This window comes from Hippopotamus amphibius, chromosome 12 (assembly GCF_030028045.1).
Source record: "Hippopotamus amphibius kiboko isolate mHipAmp2 chromosome 12, mHipAmp2.hap2, whole genome shotgun sequence".
In the NCBI taxonomy this organism is placed as follows: Eukaryota; Metazoa; Chordata; class Mammalia; order Artiodactyla; family Hippopotamidae; genus Hippopotamus; species Hippopotamus amphibius.
This window is the reverse complement of record NC_080197.1, coordinates 62,218,604-62,239,087: the sequence shown is the minus strand read 5'-3', so window position 1 is coordinate 62,239,087 and position 20,484 is coordinate 62,218,604. Positions and strand designations below refer to the sequence as shown.

General features: G+C 37.1%; 1 protein-coding gene across 1 annotated transcript; it reads left to right on the top strand.

The window, feature by feature from the left end:
- The first annotated feature begins 404 nt into the window (after positions 1-404).
- On the top strand, positions 405-16,577 carry CMAS (cytidine monophosphate N-acetylneuraminic acid synthetase). Its single transcript, XM_057702594.1, has 8 exons — positions 405-748; positions 7,534-7,676; positions 7,836-7,991; positions 9,738-9,871; positions 11,612-11,706; positions 12,064-12,235; positions 12,998-13,151; positions 15,973-16,577. Exons 1-8 carry the CDS (start codon positions 489-491, stop codon positions 16,161-16,163), a joined length of 1,305 nt encoding a protein of 434 aa, XP_057558577.1. The 5' UTR covers positions 405-488; the 3' UTR covers positions 16,164-16,577.
- The last annotated feature ends 3,907 nt before the right edge of the window (positions 16,578-20,484 follow it).

Here is a 20,484-nt window from a genome sequence, read left to right as displayed (position 1 = left end):
GACGGACGTTTAAAATATATATTTTAAAATATAAAATCGATTCCTGTTTGGGTGCATCGGGGGTGCCATGGGAAACCCACTGCAATTACTAAATGGGGAAGTTCTTCAGCAAAAGATCGGTAATTTGTGTTGCCTATTTTATTAATCTCCATACAATATCCACTCCCCCTCCCCCTCCCCCCACCCCAGCTGCATTTCCTTCCGGTCACTTCTAGTCGCTCGATGCAGGACTTGGACTTGGGGTCGCCCAGGCAGAGCCCACTGGGCCTCCGCCACCCTGCGAGCGACCCGGGGACTACAATTCCCGGCGAGCCCCGCGAGGGCGCGGGACGCGGCGGTGGGCGGGGCCGCGAACAGCCACCACCACCACCCCCACCCCCCGCCCTCCCCGCGAGCGGTCGGGCGGGGAGATCGGGCGGCGCCGAGCTGAGGTGGCGAGACACGAGCTCCCGGATGTGGAGAAGCTGGGGAGAAGGCGTGGGAGGAAGATGGACTCGGTGGAGAAGGGGGCCGCCACCTCCGTCTCCAACCCGCGGGGGCGGCCCTCCCGGGGCCGGCCGCCGAAGCTGCAGCGCAACTCCCGCGGCGGCCAGGGCCGAGGTGTGGAGAAGCCCCCGCACCTGGCGGCCCTCATCCTGGCCCGGGGCGGAAGCAAGGGCATCCCCCTGAAGAACATTAAGCTCCTGGCTGGGGTCCCGCTCATTGGCTGGGTCCTGCGTGCGGCCCTGGACTCGGGGGTCTTCCAGAGGTGCGCATGTGCGAGAGTGGGCGGCGCGGCCTGGGCGGGGGTCGCGAGGGGGAGCCGGGCCGCCGGAGGGGCGGGGGCTCCGGGGGCGATCGCCCCCAGAAGGGGTGTGCAAGATCCGGGGTGTCCGGGCCCCGGCTGGCACCCGGAGGAGGAAGGGCTCCAGCTTCTTCCTTGTTCCGTAGCTGCTAATGGCCATGAACTTGGAACCGTTCCTGTCCCCGCCCTTGAGAATGACATCCGTAAAGGGGGGAGATTTCCTCTTCCCAACCGTCTGCGCTGCCCGGGTTGACCTCACAGCGTAAAGGAAAGGTGGCCACCCTTGTGAAACATCTGAGATAATTTGTGAACTCCATTAGGTGGAGGCTGTTGGCTTTCCCCTGTTGCTTGGCGTCTGATACTCACTTGGTGCTGATCGATTAAGGAGGCATCAGGTTCATGAATGGAGTGGGGTGTCAAGGCTTTTCTCATTTCAAGCTCAGCTTGGAGATCCTTTCCTGAGCTTTGGAAAATACTCTAAGCCATCTGCCTGTGAGTCAGCACAATCCAGAAAGCTCCCCACATTTGTACCTAGGTGCGAGACAGTGGAAAAGCTCACCGCCGGGCTGTTTGATGAAATGTTTATAAATGGTTTGATCCTACCTTTGGAACCTCGCTTGCCCTAAGGACAGTTTTAATTGTGCATCATTTCGAGACATGGCCATATACCATATTGGTCAGGAGTTACAAGCTTATGTCATTCATAAAAGAAAGGAGATAGAATTCTGTGCCAAGAATGAATTTACACATGGTGATTTCAGCCTAATTATGCTTGAATTTGTTACCGTGTAAAGTACATTATTTTCACTTTTTGTTGTTTGGGCTTTGGTTTTTAAAGAGATGGCTGTTTTGGGAGCATACCTACATTAATACCTACATTAATATATAGATAAGTGATTTTCACTTAACTGATCTTGTTTACGAAGGAGACACCAAAAAAGTATAGATTTACTAATTTTCTTAATGTTTTTATCCAAGAGAGTCCTGGGTGGTGCGAGGTGAGTAGGAGCTGGCACATAGAAGATAACACTAGTATAACAGGAAGTGTGCAAAGGAGAGATAGAGAAAGACTTGGGGATTTGGTTCAATTCTGTAAACACTTACTGAGCCCTAATTTCTGCCGTGCACATGCAAGGGAACAGCAAGATGTGTGTGGTATGGTTCTTTCCTCGTGAAGGTCACAGACTTTTGGACATTGTTACCTCCTTACAAAGGGTACATGCTGGGGGGGAGAAAAAGGACCAAGGGAAGGTGTATGCAGTTAGTAGTGATGTAGTAAAATCCTATTTTTGTGACATAAACTAGAGATCAAAATCACATTCATAATAGATTGAGAACAGAACTCATACAACTCCAGTTGCATATGTCAAGAAACCCCTTTCAAACTGGCTTAATAAAAAGAAGTAGGGCTTATTAGAGATACAGTCAGATTCAAAGGCAAAAATGATTCATTCAGCAAATATTTATTGACTACCTACTATGTGATAGGCACTGTTCTGTGTCCTTAACCAGGGGTTATAGCAGTAGGGTCCGTCCCTAGGCTGGTGGAGCTTGCATTATAATAGGGAGAAGACAGTTAATGCAGGAACAGTGAGTGTATACTGTATCAGGTGGTAATACATATTTTTAAGAAAAAGAAAGGGGATAATGCACTTGGTCACAATAATCCTCTATTTCTAGGTTCCTCTAGATAGGCCCTCCCTTTATGATATGGGAGTGATTTTGCTGAGAACTGCAAAACATTCCACATTTAACAAACAACTCCATCCAAATCTCTGTGTTCAACCAAACTCTGTCATGTTTTCTAGCAGCTTAAGGCCTTGTTTTTAGGATGGTCCCAGCCCCCTAAAATGCGCGCTCAGTGCTGCGGGGGGGAACTTACCTTCACTCTGGCAGGTAGCCCCTGAACCGCCTCTTACAACAGTTAATTTTGAAAGTTTGCAATTGCTCCCTTCTCTGCCCTTTGAGGTCCAGTCTACGAGCCAAAAGTGGTAGATTTGAATTTAATTGAATTACCCTGATGCTGCAGTCAATTGGGAGCAGGCTTCCTGCTTCTCACCTTCTACTTACTTTCTTCAACAAATATTTACCCTCTGAAGGAACTGGAGAAAACTGTAGCTTGCCTGATTTATGTTTTTCAGGCCTGGAGATTATTTTTTCAAAATCATTTTGACTTTATTGAGTTTCTGGCCTGCTTGGAATCAAAGCTAACAATACTTTCAAGGTTGCTAACTTTATATACTAACTTGAATAGTTAGCAGTCAAGAAAAATGCCAAGTTTTTTTTTTTTTTTTTAATTGGAGTATAGTTGTTTTACCGTGCTGTGTTAGTTTCTCCTGTACAGCGAAGTGGAGTTCCCTGTGCTATGCAGCAGGTTCTCATTAATTGTCTACTTTATAGATATTGGTGTATATATGTCAGTCCCAATCTTCCAATTCATCCCACCCCACGTTTCCCCCCTTGGTGTCCATACGTTTGTTCTCTATGTCTCTGTCTCTATTTCTGCCTTGCAAACAGGTTCATCTATTATTTTCATTTAGTAAGAAGTTATTATCAGAGCTGAGTTTCTAAGAGCTTATTTTTCAACAGTGGTTAAGTGCTGTGTAAGTAGATCTCAGAGTGAATTGATATTTTTAGGTGTTGCCTAACATACTTGTGAAAAATAAACATGTTTTGGTTTCATTTCTAGGGTGTGGATTTATGATTAACGAAAGGCCTATGCTGTGTTGTCCTTGAAATGGCAGTTTATGATTTGAAGTTTCTGTCACAGGGATCGCAGTTGATATTCCTGTTCATCCTGTTAGATGTAGTGTGACTTCATTTGAGGCTAAAGCCATTGGCATTCAACTTTGACATTTACTTTATACTTGATTTTAAGTTTTATTAGCCCTGTTTGTTCACTTGCTCCTTCTTTCTCTTTTGCCCTCCCTTCACCTGATGCCCCTAAACCAATGAAAAATGATTGACTCACTTAGTCCCTCTAATAAATGATGATCATTGTATTTTAAGTGTACATATAGGATGCTATTTTCATATTCATAGTGCCATTGCCCTACATAATACATACAAATTAGACATTTGGACTTTTGAAGGTCTGAAAGCAAAACTTCAGTTTTCCTTCCAACAGAATCAGTGTGAGGATTGAGTGAGACTGTGTAGCTGTTCCTCTATTACCATTCCGATTTTATTATTTTCAGTAGCTAACACATTAAATGTTTATTCTGTATTGTGGTTTATACTGAATTCTCATAACAACCATATTAGGTAATTACTGTTATTATCACCTCTGTTTTACTGAAAAGTCAGGCTTAGGGAGATTTGGCCTAGGGTCATATAGCTAGCTTGTGGTAGAGCCAGGATTTGAACCCCTTCAGAGCCCATGCTCTTAACCATTTACTGTTTCATTCATTCAGCAAATATATATTGAGCACCTGTTAGGTAGCAGGCACTGTAAAAATATTTTGTAAAAAGTAAAGCGTCATAGAAAGGTTAGTTTTGCTTCCTGGCCTCTCTCTATCTCTACCAACTGGCTGAGAGTTTCTCAAGAAAATGGATTATTTATCCCTGGTGTCCAGAATAGGGCCTGATTTGGAATAGGCAGCCAGGAGTCATTTCATGAATGAAGGAATAGTAAAAGGGAGGAAAGAAGAAGCACAGGCAAACCTCTTCTCAGCCTCTATTATTTTTTATTTACCGTTTAAGCATTTCCAAAAGATCACTGAATCCTGAGGTGTTGAATGTTTATCACAGTAAAGATCAGGATAGTAAAGTAAATGGCTTCAGTAATTTATTTCAATTAGTGATATAAATGATGTCAAAAGACTCGTGTCTTTCTTTCACTGTTTACTTTTTACTTTATTACCATCACCACCCTCCTTTTATCCTCTCTTTAAAAAATTCACTAGGTTTTCATTGGTACTTCATTTTGTGACATTTTCCAGTGAAAACCTTAAGATCTCAAAAAAAGATATCAAAAAAAAAAGGTTTTTCAAAGTGAAAAACTTAAGATCCGAAAACAAGATTTCGAGATGGAGGAAAATGAGGGCTCCTGTGTTCTGCCTTGTGCAGAATGACATGAATAGATATGACATATATGACCCCTAGCTAATGGCTCATCTTGTTTACTAGACTTTCTCTGGAAAAAAAAAAAAAAAGAAAAAGAAAAAACTGGGGGTGGGATGAGGGTTTATTGACTTTGTCTGTAGGTTTAAATCGCCTGCCAATAGTAAAGGGAATACATGAAATTAAATCCATAAATGAAATTCAGAGATGTTAGAAATTTTTCTTTAGTTTCTCTCTTTCTTTTCACCCTTGGCAGTTGAGCATAGACATTTGAAACATGCACCTTCTCGTTCGTTCAGTAGATGTTGAATGAAAGGGGTGAGGGAAATACAGTTGACCCTTGAGCGCTGTGGGGGTTAGGGGTGCCCACTCCCCTCCCCACCCCGGGCAGTCAGACATCCCAGATCAGCTTTTGATCCCCTGAAACTTAACTATTAATAGCCTCCTGTTAACCAGAACCTTCCTAATAAAATAAACACATTGTTTTTTAAATATACTTGATATTTTTAACTGAAGGAAGCTCCTTTAAATTCTGTAGTGCTTTACAATTTTCAAAAGTTTTACACACATGATTTTATGTAATCCCATAATAACCCTTTTTTTCCCCTACCCGTATGTTGACCTTCCCCCTTCTCCCTCCCCCCTGGTAACCACGAGTTCTCTATATCTGAAACATATTATGTTGTATTCAGTTTTTATTTTGTTTATGTTTTACTTATTTTCATTACTGATTAACACATATTTTATAATATATATATTATGTAGTATTTTAAAATAAAGTAAGCTAGAGAAAAAAATGTTATCAAGAAAATCATAAGGAAGACAATACATTTATGGTACTGCACTATGTTGATATCATAAGTTTACTTTGTTTGCATGATGAATCACCTCTCAGTGCCTACACCAGTATTGTCTTATATGATACAAAACACTGTAGATGTCATACATGTTACTAACACTGAATATCAGAAATGAAAAGATAACGTGAAAAACAAATTCATATTTATTGATAGGTGTAATGATTCAGGCACTGATAACAAAGAAGCAGCAATACGATTGCTTTACGGTAGCCATTTTGTAATTAATATGATTGCTTCACGGTAGCTTAGCCTATACACTAATGAATGAATCGTTATAAAACTTTTATGGCATACAGTATTACAGTCAAATTCATAATACAGTGTCAGGAACATTGTTCCATTTGTTAAAAAACCACTTACCTGTGATGATGGGCTGATAGGCAGTTTCTCAAAATGAGAGAGAGAGGTGCAAACTATACGGTTATGTAATTCTTTGAAAGCAGAGTTACAAAGCAGAAAAGTAAAACATTGTTAACTTTATATGTAATATCACTCATCTTATGCCTATGTAAGGATAGACTGTTATCTACATGTGTTTTATGCATTCATGGCATACCAAACTTTTTCTTTTTTGGGGGGTGGGGTGATTTTTTATGGTACTATACTTAGTCATCTTGGATGGTTTAATCATGTTGTTTATTTTTTGGCTGCACCACATGGCATGTGGTATCTTAGTTCCCTGACCAGGGATCGAAGCCACGCCCCCTGCGTTGGAAGCACAGAGTCATAACCGCTAGACCGCCAGGGAAGTCCCACCTAACTTTGTCTTATTTTTTCCGATATTACTAGGCTACACAGATTGTGATTTTTTTTTCCCAAATTGTTGCAGATCTCCTAAAATTTTTCCAGTACATTTATTGAAAGAAATTCACGCAGTTCAAACCTGTGCTGTTCAAGGGTCAACTGTATGTGCATATACCAAAGAAGTCATTTAAATATCTTTGCGGAATGTCACCATAAGAACATTGTGGCTAGAGTAATACTCACATCTTCTATTTTAGCAATGGCAATTTGTAAAGGTCAAGGAAATTTAACTTCGGTAGAGGAGTACATGTTCCCAAAGTAATGTTTTATATATTACTCCTAGTCGTCGTCTTATAAAGTCCAAACGGTCAACTGTGTAAGCTGTGGTTAACAGAGCTGTTAAACTAAGCTCTCCTGAGCCAATCAAGTCATGTTGTCTGTGCCTTTAATTGTTGTCAGTGGCTTTACCCAGTTGATTCTGTGTTCAGATATTTATGTACCTATTGTTATTAGGCAAAAAAAAAAAAAGAAGAGTTGGTTTGTGTGACTGTTTTGGGCATTTAGTCTCTACTAAGCTTGAAACTCTTCCAGTGTTGTGGTTCGGCCAAGCCAATTCCATTTTTTTTCTTAGCAAGTATATTAAATACACAGTATTTTGGATTTTGATGGGGAATGAGAAGCAGTATCTTCTTTATTTCCTTTAGATTTGAACTAGTATTTTTAAAATACCAGTAGCCTTAAAAATATCAATTATATAATTTTTTTCTAATTTTATAAAACTATATATAGGGCTGTGTAAACAATACGTATATAAATAATATATATAAGTATATGTGTAAATATAAATAGTACATCTAGGACCACATTTTTGATTCAGACATTTTAAAATGTGGTTTACATAAAAAATAGTTTATTTTCTTTAAATTTTATATTACTTTGGATCTGTAACATTATTTTGGTGGTACAAAAACTATTCTAACATTATGTAAGCTGTATTTTTGGGGTTGCAGAGCTCCTTTTTATCTTTAATGTTTTTTTTAGTGATTTGGCTTTTTATTGTTTTATTTTTTAATATCTGTACAGTGTATGGGTTTCAACAGACCATGATGAAATTGAGAATGTGGCCAAACAATTTGGTGCACAAGTTCATCGAAGAAGTTCTGAAGCTTCAAAAGACAGTTCTACCTCACTAGATGCCATCATAGAATTTCTTAATTATCACAATGGTATGAGTTTGACTAATAGTTTATTCAAAATTTTACATAATTTCTAACTTGCTTATCATTTCACAAGACTTGTTTTAACATTTGAATTTAGATCTTAGTATTACTTGCTTGCAAAGAACTTTATTTTGATGTTCTTTTCATTTGTTTTGTCTTTTGAAGAGGTTGACATTGTAGGAAATATTCAAGCTACTTCTCCATGTTTACATCCTACTGATCTTCAGAAAGTTGCAGAAATGATTAGAGAAGAAGGATACGATTCTGTTTTTTCTGTTGTGAGACGCCATCAGTTTCGATGGGGCGAAATTCAGAAAGGAGGTAACCCATTGCATCAATCCTTATAACTTAGCTCATTTTATGGATGATTAATTTTTCATATGTAAATATTCTTTAGGAGTAGGGAGAGTAAAAAGGGAGCAGTAAAATAGAACATGGGGTTCTTAACTCTAGAAAGTAATACCTTTTATAATCAGTTCCCAGTCTTGTGATTATTGAGACAAAACAGTGAGACCAAATTAATTTTCTGCCTTACTTTTTTACAAAGCATTATTTTAACCCTCTATTTGTATTTTGAGGCAATGTCATTTTTCTAGGGCAAATACTTTTATGTTGTTCTAGACTTGTTTGATAAACTTCCTATAAATCATAGAATTGTGGGAATAGAAATCTTCCACCGAACAGTTCTGAAGAACCTCAAGAATGAATTTGTGGAATCGCTTCCCAAGATTTGTAACTTGTACAAAAAGAGTTCCATAATGTTTAGCTAGAGGCTGATTTCTAGCCAGGTAAAGTAGCAAAATGTGTAGTAAAGAATAGAATCACCAACAAATAGGTAAATATAACATATGTGAAGAAAGGCAATGTGATTTCTGTTCAGTGCACTGACATTTGTTGAACATAGGAAAGCTGGCCCGGTTGTCTCTAACCTATGTTTGACTTAAAAGAGATAGTAAGGAAGATGCAGTGAAAATGGAGAAGGTCCACAAAAGAGCAATTAAGATAAGAAGATAAAGTTATAGATAGAAAACAATGATTTTTCAGTCTCTAAATGTGAATGTTATCAAAATTAATAAAATATATCAATGACTACATTATTTATTGATTTCATTCAGTAAACATTCACTGAATGTTTTCTCTGTAGCAAGTTCTTTGTTAAGTTTTATATATATAATATTTTGAACTTATTCACTAAATATCAGAAATAAGATACATGAAGGATTAAAGCTTGAAAAACATATTTTTGAACAAATCAAGGAAGCCCAGTGTTAAACTGAATATTGAGCTTTATATGATATATGATTAAAGTTTAAAAGGTTCAGAAAATACCTATATACACATCCACAAACACAGATTTGGCAAAAATTTAGTGAAAAGCCAAGGGAATTCCTATATACCAATGCTGAAGTCTTCATTTATTATATCATGTTATAATCATTAATGTTGGTTTTGCTCAGCCTTCATTATTAACAATGATAAACATAATTTCTTTACTGTTATGTATATTTTATGTTTGTATTTTTTTAACTGCTGGTAGGAGTGTATCATACACTATGTAAGCATTTCTATCAATATGAAAGTTTCAGTAATTTAATGGGGAAATATTCATTTTTCTGTAGTAATTCCATGAAAGTGATTTCTCATCCACCTTAGATAAATAACACATACATTGTATTTCTATAGGAGTACATAGCAGTAGATTTAAAGGGCTCAAATATTGAATTATGGGTATTTTATGACACGTTCAGTTCTTTTGAAACTCCTTTAAGGTTGCCTTTATGTCCTCCCAAAGCCTTATGCTTGTATAAATAGCTTAAAATCTTAATTATTCAGAGTTTCTCCATAAGATACTTTGTCTTTCTCTTATTATTGTTACTGAAAAGCAAAGATAAATCATCAGAATTACTAGAGGTTTTGTTCCTTTAAAAAAATCTTTTAAATTGTTTACTTAGATACAGAAATATTCTACATTTTGAGTTCATTTTTGTTTGCTTTTTAAAAAAATTACTGAATGAACACTGTCCGTGTTCAGAGCACCTGAGACTTACTATAGCTTTTTGCTTTTAGTTCGTGAGATGACTGAGCCTCTGAATTTGAATCCAGCTAAACGACCTCGCCGGCAAGACTGGGATGGAGAATTATATGAAAATGGCTCATTTTATTTTGCTAAAAGACATTTGATAGAGATGGGTTACTTACAGGTTTGTGCCCCCGTTTTGCAAAAACCTTTCAAACCCTTTTATGTATATACTTTGAGTTCTAAGAAGGAAGTATGACACATACTTTCATAAAGGAAAGTATTAACCCCTAAGGGAAAAGCAGTAGCTGACAAGATTTATCATCTGAGGCATTTATCCTCCACACTTACCCCAAAATGATCTTTGGGATCCATTCAGTGACTATGCGAAGGATTCTGCTACAATTGTAACATTAAGATAAGAAATGAATCAAATATTGCATGTTCTACATGTGTCCTGGTATTCATATTATTATTTCATTCAAAACTGCTTTAATTCATCGTTGTATTACTGTCAAGTTGTGGTTGTACAGTTGCATAACCTTTATTGCTTTTAAAAGAGGCAAAACACAACAGTGTAGCGGAGATGAAAGAGCACCAACCTGGACATCAGGAAAACCTGATTATATTGTAGTAAAATCTCTATCTATAACCATTTAACCTTGAATATATCATTTTATCTGTTCTGAGTCTTAATGCTCTCATTTTACAGTAAGTGGTTAGATGTCTCTCTCATCTTTAGAGCCTATATGGTTCCATCATATACTATTTGTTCATTTTAGGTATAGCTATTATTTATTCAACACCTACTATGGACCCAGGACTACATGAAACACTACATAGGTTATCTCATATAAGGGAATAAAATGTATGTTCCTAGTTCTGTTTCAGAGGACAAAATGGCAGCTCTGAAAAATGAAGTGATTGGCTCAATGCAAAAACAAATTGTAAATGGTACTGTTAGGATTTAGATTCAGGTCCTTATGTTACTCAAAAAATATCATTAAAAAACCCCAAACTCCACTCTTTATAGTAAAGATTCTAATGCGTTCTCTAAGGAGAAGGCATTTTTCCAATCTTCTGGTCAATAGGCAAACTGTTGGCTGGCTGTTCAGTTAAGTTTGAGTATTCAGGAAAATTAGATTTGACATCTATAGATACCACCCTCCCTAAGCTCTTTGCTAAGGGGGACTGTGATTTGACCCTTTCCTAAAGTGTGGAAAAAAATAAAAGCTTCTCATTGTAACAAGATTTGTAAAGAGACTGACAATTCTGAGAAATGAAAATTTCTAGTAATTCATCTTGACCTTCAAATGATTACAATCAGGAAAGGCCTCACTCCTCTTCCCCCGTAGGCCAGGATCATGACACTGTTCCCACATTTGCCCTCATGTGACCCAGACAGTTATTGTCCCCGTCATCTGTAGCTCAGGGACCTAAGACAGTTCTGTACAGTAAATATTTCAGTTCCTTTTCCTCCACAATCTTACCGCTATTGCAAATAGGAGCAGAAGTTCCAAAAACATTGATACTACTGCTTTTGGATGATGGGAGAGACTACCAGAACAAAGGGGATACAATTAGGGATTCCCAGGAAATTCCTTGTGGTCAGAATACTGGAGGATGCGTATTATTTCTGCTCTTTTTCAATCTTAAAAATCTATTTAAAGAAAATGGGAGCTTGCACTGTGTAGATAGAACCTGAAAAATGTTAAGGTATTTGTTTTAGGTGGTTTGACTATATGGAAAACAAAAAGCCCTCTCCTCCAAAAAGAAAATTATTTGTTCTATGCCTGGTATTATTGGATTATTCATTTTACTCAGTGTTGTAGAAGTGAATTCATTGTTGTGTATTGTAATAAACTTTCTGATGTGTGTGAATGCATGTTGACAACAGTCCTCATGGCACCTGTACTGTCTTTAGGGTGGGAAAATGGCATATTATGAGATGCGAGCTGAGCACAGTGTGGACATAGATGTGGACATTGACTGGCCTATTGCAGAACAAAGAGTATTAAGGTAAAAACAAGATTGTGTAGCCTTTGCACTAGAGCATAATGAATTATTTTTAGTAGATACATTTAAATTCACTTGTAGACACTGATTTCTGATCCTCCAGTCTTAGGATCTTTTGTAATTATTTTGCTTATGTGAGGAAGACACATACATAAAAGATGCTTATAGATAGCTTATTCAATAACTTGAGAAGCACGTAATCTGGTTAGACCACAATTGGAGTTCTTACACTGTAAGTTGAAGTGTATATGTGCGGTAACTTGAAAAGGTAATGGTTATCAAGTTTATTGGTGTTAGCCATGTGAGAGGGAGTGATTAGTATCGCAGTTGGATTCAAAAGTCTATTTTGGTTTCTTTTAGATTTGGCTATTTTGGCAAAGAGAAGCTGAAGGAGATAAAGCTTTTTGTTTGCAATATTGATGGATGTCTCACCAATGGCCACATTTATGTATCAGGAGACCAAAAAGAAATAATATCTTATGATGTTAAAGATGCTATTGGGATAAGTTTATTAAAAAAAAGTGGTATTGAGGTATGTGCCCCCTGAACATAGCAGTTTTTAAGATTGTGATTTAGGGTCAAGGAACATGTGAGGGAAATAAGAGATTTACATTTTTAGTATTATCAATTAAAATATCTGAAATTTAGCTTTCACGTGCCTAGAAAATGATGCTATTTCTGTTAGATGAGTAGAATTAGGAATTTGTCTATCAGCAAATAATATTTCTTGTTTATTTAATGAGTATGATAATAGAGGTGCTATCTAGTATTTCCCATAGGATCTTGCAGCCAGGAAGATTTCATAGAAAATAGGTGTCAGCATTTGGAAAAAAGCAAATATCAAGTGGATTTTTAAAATGTAGCTTATTCTTACGATTGAAAATTTTAATTCAAAATAATAATACTTGTGTATTTTCAAAAATAAAGGTTGAGATGATTTCTTATAATTCGCTAGAAATCTTAAATATGTGTTCCTGAGAGAGAAGTTATAGACTTTCCTCTGAATAAACTGAATTATAGGAGAGTCTTTGGTTGCTAACAGACAATGTATGTTTTATTTTTTACCTGTAGATGGAATCCTTTTCATTATAGAAAACAGTTTTTCACCTTTATTGGACTACTAGAAATAAAATGTGTTAAAGCTTCATCATTTTAAAATAAGTTAGTTGATTTTACTTAATTAGTCCTTCAGAGGACTGCTCACTTATGATTTGTGGTATTTAAAAGGTGTTATTTTATTATGAGAGATATCTATTTTCTCATTTCGCCCACCCCCCTCCCCTTTTTTTTTAAGGTGAGGTTAATCTCAGAGAGGGCCTGTTCAAAGCAGACTCTCTCCTCCTTAAAACTGGATTGCAAAATGGAAGTCAATGTACCAGACAAGCTTGCAGTTGTAGATGAATGGAGAAAAGAAATGGGCCTGTGCTGGAAAGAAGTGGCATATCTTGGTTGGTATCCTTCTATTCAGCCATAATAACGGATTAAAGGTTCCTGATGTATAGGAACTACATTATGAATATTTTTTGCTGTTATTAAAATGTATGTAGGTTTGACGCCCCCAGATTCCATTTCCAGGAAAGAAATGGGACAAATGTGTCAAAAATTGAGGGAATAAAAAGAAGCCACCTAAATATCCTACAAAAATAGATTTATGCCACCATTAAAAACAATGTTGTAATATGTATTCCTTGACATGGTCAGATGTCACAAGTTTTTTACTTTAGCATTAAGCAAGTATATTTATCAGGTGTCTCCTTTATGCATACTTGGAACTGGTTGCTGGGACTTATTGCTTACAGAGTTTACAGTCTAATGATGTCAACATTTTAAATATCAGTAATGAAAAGTTATTAAAAGACGTAATAACTATAAACCGTGTATGAGAAATATTTACAAGGACAGTATGGGCCTCAAAAGAAGCAGCACAAGGATGCTTTGGGAGCATGTGATCTGGGGACTTCAGGAATAGCCTTTGAATCACATGTGAAGATTCAGTGGAGAAAATACTGTAGAACCTTTGATAGAAAATGATCCAATTTTTGTAAGAAGAAAATTTTAATGGAACTTACGACAAATCCTAGCTATAATTATTATTAACTGTGCAACCTTAAGCAGGCTTCTCTAAGCCTTAGTTTTCCTACTTATAGTAAAACACAAATCAAACTTTATAAAGCTATTGGGAAAAAAATTGAAGATGATATAAAACCCTTAAATAGCACATACAGTTAGTAATAAGTGTATCATTTATAGAAGTAAAACTGTAAAATTACATATGCCAAAGTGTACTGATTATCCATAAATAGGGATAATTAGGCTAGTTGGGGTTTTTTGCCTTAGTTTATTTTTTTAAAAAGTTTCTACCAAGAATATGCATTACTTATATCACGTAAGGAAAACACTATAAAAAGTAGAGGTTAGAAAAATCAAGGAAATAGAGAATAAACTCCATATTTTTATTTTAAAAATCAGAGCAGTGTTTTGTATCAGCCATGTACATGTATAAAAGTGTATTCCTTAAAAATATTGACACTTTTTTTCTTCCAATTTTATTGAGATATAACTGACATACAGCACTGTATAAGTTTAAGGTCTACAGCACAGTGATTTAACTTACATACATCATGTAGTGATGGTCATGGTAGATTTAGTGAATATGCATTATCTCATACAGATACATATGAGATAAGAAAAATATGTGATGAGAACTCTCAGGATTAACGTTTTACCATACTGCTTTGATGAGTGTAGCTTTTGAAAACAGGGAACATATGTTCTTCTTTCTCAAGATTATTTTGGCTATTTGGGATCTTTTGTTTCCATACAAATTTTAAATTTATTTGTTCTAGTTCTGCAAAAAAAAAAATATGCCTTTGGTATTTTGATACGGATTGCATTGAATCTGTAGATTACCTTTGGTAGTTATGGTCATTTTAACAATATTCTTCTAATCCACAAGCACAGTATATCTTTCTGTTTCATCTTCAGTTTTTTTTTTTTCAGTGTCTTAAAGAATTTTCTGAGTACAGGTCTTCTACCTCCTTAGATTTATTCCTAGGTATTCTTTTTGATGCAGTTGTAAATGGGATTATTTTCTTAATTTCTCATTCTGATAGTTCATTATTAGTATATATAGAAATGCAATAGGTTTCTATATATTAATTTTGTATCTTGCAACTTTACTGAATTCATTTATTAGTTCTAATAAACACTTTTATATATAAAATTTATTAGTTTCAGGAGTGGATTATGCAAAAAAATACTTTAACTTTTATCTTTCGTTGAAAAGAATTCAAACTTCAATACATTTAATAAAAGAAAAAATTTCAGTAGATAAATGTAGAACAAATTTAAAACAAACACTCTTCACCAACATTTTATTAGTAGTGTTTCATCTATATTATAGGAATAATTATACACAGAATGGTAAATGTTAGGTCCTGGGAGCTTCTGAAGTTCATCCTATCAAAAAAAATTAAGAGGGGGAGGTGGAGAGAAAGGATGGGAGGGAGAGAAGGCAGGCAGAGAGAGAAAGGACGTAGTTATGTCTATGGGATGGTAATTTTTCAACAAGCAGTATACAAGTCAGAAAGCTGTGAAAGACACGATGTATATCGACACAGTGCAATACGTGGACCTTTTTTGGTTTCTGATTCAAATAAATCAACTATATAAAAAGACAGCTTTGAGGCAGTTGGATATTTGTGCATATACTAGGTGATTAGATGATATTAAGGAATTGTTGATTTTGTTAGTTGGATAATATTGTGTCATTTTCTTAAAAATGTATTGTAGACAGATGGTGAAGAGTTTATGGGTAAAGTACGTTGTCTGGGAATTCCTTCTCCCTTTTTTCCCAAAAAACGTGGGGGCAGGGAATCGACAAAAATATTGGTGACTAATGCAAAAGATTAATAACATTTCACATTACTTTAGGATTCTTGCATGTTTGAAATTTTCCTTGATTAAAAAGTTTAAATAATTATAATTTATATGTAGAGTTTCTAGTAATTGTAATATGTATGGCAAGCAAGAAGTATACAACATTCTCCTCTGATTGATAAGCGTTTATTATGAATTACTTAGGAAAAACCCTAGACCTTAAGTATTTATTATCTTGGAAATAGCTTTATTTTTGTTCCATCTAATCTATAGTATTCTTATATTCAGTCTGAAGTTGCCAGAATTACTTACTGATTACTGTTTGCATTATTTAGGAAGAAAACTCATTATCTCTTTAAGTACTCAGCCAGTGTTTCTTTCACTTGGTAGGAAACGAAGTGTCTGATGCAGAGTGCTTGAAGAAAGTGGGCCTCAGTGGCGTCCCTGCCGATGCCTGTGCCGCTGCCCAGAAGGCCGTTGGATATATTTGCAGGAGCAGTGGTGGCCGTGGTGCCCTCCGAGAATTTGCAGAGCACATTTTCCTACTAATGGAAAAGATTATTAATTCATGCCAAAAATAGAAATTACTGTTATGTGGGGAAAAAACGTATACAGCCTTCTTCAGCCACTTTACTTTTATTTTTGATTAAGTACAATTCCATGCTGTAATGTTAACAGAGGATGTGATTTGATTTGTGATATATCTTAATATCTTTTGAAGCAGAGTCTTCTCAAACTGTCACTCCAAAACCTTCTATGAAATAACTGTGCTCTACTTTTCTCTTTATGCAGGATCATTATTTAGAGATTGATTACAGTCTTTCTCAGATTTTTAGTAAATGCAAGTAAGAACATCATCAAAATTGACTTTGTATTGTACCCTGTAAAATTGTGTGTTTGTGTGCTTTTAATGATGCTGAAGTTTTATTTATTTGGGAACAGTTTGTCTGGTAAGACATGCCCTCCTATTAATTAATAAAATTACATTTCACAAACTTGATGAAAACTGTCTTATTGCTATAGAAGAGACTTAGCAAACATTGCCTGATTTCCTTTAAATGCTGACCATGCAATCAGCGGGAGAAACAAGCCACTAAATACCAGCTGTAGATCATCGGATTGTACTTCATATATGGATACGTATAGCACATAAATACAAACACAGATGTCTGAAGAAATTCTTGTATTGTGACGACTGCATATTGATTTGTAGTAAATCGTTTGCGGTTACCTCTGAGATCATGCTAATTTTGTGTACTAAATTCGGCTATTATCACAATTTTACAGCCACCACAAAGCACTCTCCTACCTGGTTAGATTCCAAGAATGGGGCATTGGCTCATAAATGTGGACGCTTACCTAATAAACACTAACCATTTCCTGTGGAACATTTTCATCTGTTTCTGCTATAAAAAGAGTTCATGTAAAACTCTAGCAAGAAGCAAGCCATTCACGCCATGCTATACAGGAAGCTGCTTTCCTATCAGGCCTGGGTGGATCCCTACGGTTCAGAGTTTGCATCTGTAGGCCAGACATAAGTTGGAAGAAAAAAGGATCATCTTCTACCTTAATTTCCTTAACATCTTATCTTGGTTTTACTGCCACCTTTCTTGCTTTTCCACTGCTAACTCTATGTTCTCCAATCCCCTTAAATTTACACATTCCCAAAAGTTCTAACCCCAGTTCTTGTTCTTCCCAAAGACCGCATCTCTACTCAAAATTTCACCTATGGCCTCCATGCAGATGACTGCAAAATCTAATGACTTTGAAATCTAATCTCTGTTGTGAGTTCTGGTTACATTTCAAATTCTTCCTATTACAGCCCAGACTCCTGTACCTCATCATCTTTCAAATGTCTGATTTTATCTTTGGGACATCACAGCTTTCCTCAATTTCTCCTCATCTCTAGTCAGACACTAAATCTTGTGCTTGATACTACTAGCCCAGTGTCCTTTCAGTTTATCTAATGCTATTGCTAGATTGATTAATTATGTATTTGCTGTTATCCTTTACAAAATCAGTAGAGACTCCATGCTGACCACAGAATGTGATCAGACATTTCCCAGTTCACATGTACTCTGGACACAACATGATATTTCCAACTTCAGCTCCTACTGATTCTTGTGAGTCCCTCCACCCCAACCAAGCTATTCTGTGTGATTCTCCAGCCACGCCCCTATTAGCCTAAAGTCCTACCTTTAATCACCACATGAGTCACTCATTCCTAAAAAAACTCCTGCCAGAGTACCTCCCGTAAATACCATGCATGAGTATAGATTTTACTGGAGTCTTGTTTCATTTCCATGACCCAAAGCCAAATACCAGACAGTTCAGTCCTCATTGTGACTCCTACTTCCTGTGTTCCCAAAAGTAGGCAATCTCAGTCAAGAAGATGTATGTTCAGTTCTGACATGTAAAGAACTTAGAAGTTGCCAACCCCTTCCTTACAAGACAGACTGGCCGAACAAAATCAGTGACTTTTCTTGGGCGTCTCAGAGAACTGAGATCGAAGGGCAAACAACCACTCCAAAATATGGAGAGACAGTCACATCCAGAGATATAGCACCTGATACTGGTTTGCCTGAGGCAAAGGCTGCTAGATGCCATAAACTGACAGGAACATTTAACTAGTAATTTTGAAAATTGCCGGAGGTTGTGTGGAGCTAATGTGAGAGTGAGAAACTCCTGGAGACTTCAGTCATGGGTGGTGGGGATGGGGCACACTTTCCCTTTCTGTGATAACCTGCAGGCAGATTATCACAGAATGGGTCTGAGGATTCAACAAAAATCCCCTTGTGGTCCTGATAAGAGAAACCCTATCTTCCTAAGAAAGGACTACTCCAGTAGGACGGACATCTCCCCAAAGGGCAATACTGAAGACTTACCCCAGCAGGGAGAAGGGAACTCTGCTCCACTCCAACCTTTCTGTCTCACCTAAGGTGGGGAAACTCCCTCTTACTCAACAGGGAAGATGACATCAAGGAAATAGGTAATGAACTGCAGGCAGGAAAGACAGAAGGAGCAGGAGAAAGAAAACCACACCTTGTAGGAGAGGCATAAACACTTGTGAAGGCATATTCCCAAGACCAGCCCACAAACAGACCAAGACTTAGAAGATTTTAGAATGCTCCCTGTCTTCTACACCCTATGCCACACCAATACGTTGCTCATATGATAACAGTGGATTACAGCTTGAAAGGCTACAAGACACAGACTTTCTCTGAGGAGCAATACAAAAGGAAGTCCCAAAATCAAATGCAAGGGCATTGGAGGAATTTGAAGTCTCTGGTACCTATAGCTACAAGACGCATTAAATACAGCCCAACTCCTAGCAAGATTAACATAAATCTTCATACTAAAGCCTTTATGTCTTGGTACCTATTACCCAATAACATATCTGGCTTTCAACAAGAAAATTACAAAGCATACCAAAAGGCATGAGAATGCAGAGTCTGAAGAGACAAAGCAATCAGATCCAGACTCAGATATGACACACTTGTTAATATTATCAAACAGGCAATTTAAATAGCTCTGATTAGTATCTAAAAGGATGGAATGGGACACGTACACAACATGAAAGACCAGCTGGGTAATGTCAGTAGAGACATGGAAAGTATAAGAAGAAATCAGAAGGAAATGCTAGAAATCATACAGTAACAGAAATGAAGAATGCCTTTGAGAGTGGGTAAGTAGACTCGAAACAACTGAGGAAAGAATGGGCGAACTTAAATATTAGCCAATTTTATTTTCCTCTATACATCTGAGTTACATGTTTATTACATTTTGTTTTTTTCCAGCTTTATTGAGCTATACTTGACATATAACATTGTGTAAGTTTAAGGTACACAATATGGTGATTTGAAATATGTATACACTAGAAAATGATTACCACAATAATGTTAGTCAACACATCCATTGCCATCCCGTGTGTGTGTGTGTGTGTGTGTGTGTGTGTGTGGTGAGAACATTTAAGATTTACTCTCTTAGCAACTTTCAAGTGTACAATATTGTTAACTACCTTCACCATGCTGTACATTAGGTCCCAGAAACTTACATATCTTATAACTGGAACTTTGGACCCTTTGACCAACATCATCTGTTTCCCTTACTTCCCAGTCCCTGGCAACAACGAATACACTCTGTTAATTTGGTTTTTTTGTTTTGTTTTTTAGACTCCACATATATGTGAAATCATGTGGTATTTGTCTTTCTCTGTCTGGCTTATTTCATTTAACATAATGCCCTTAAGTTTCATTCATGTTGTTGCAAATGGCAGGATTTCCTTCTCTTTATGGCGGAATAATATTCCACTGTATATATCTATATACCACATTTTTTTCATTCATCACTGACGGACACAGGTTGTTTCCATGTGTTATGAACTTGTCAAATTGACACTTCATAAGTGATTACATAGTTATGGGGCTGACCAAGATGGGGACACAGGAGACTCCTGAGCTCCTCACACAGACACAACAAATGTACAGCTACCCATGGAGGAATTTCCTTCAAAAGAAATCCAGAAAGTAGCCGAATGATTCCTAAACATCGGACAAATGAGAAAATACCCACATTGAAACTGGTAGGAAAGGCTGAGACTCACTCCTGCTATAAACCCCACCCCCATCGCAATACAAAACAATCAGGAGGGAACTGCCAACTACCAGCTTCTTCCTGAAGAGTGAAGGGTTTGGACACCACATTTAGCACCCCAGCATTTAAGACTCCCACCCAAGAGATGGGCCCCCAAAACACCTAACTCTGAGAGCCAATGAGGCTTGCGTACATGAGACCCAAAAGACTATAGCAGAAAGCGGGAGGGAAGGTTGAGGTGGGATGAATTGGGAGACTGGGATTGCCATACATCATTACTAATGAGAAAAAAAATGTCAAATTGTATGC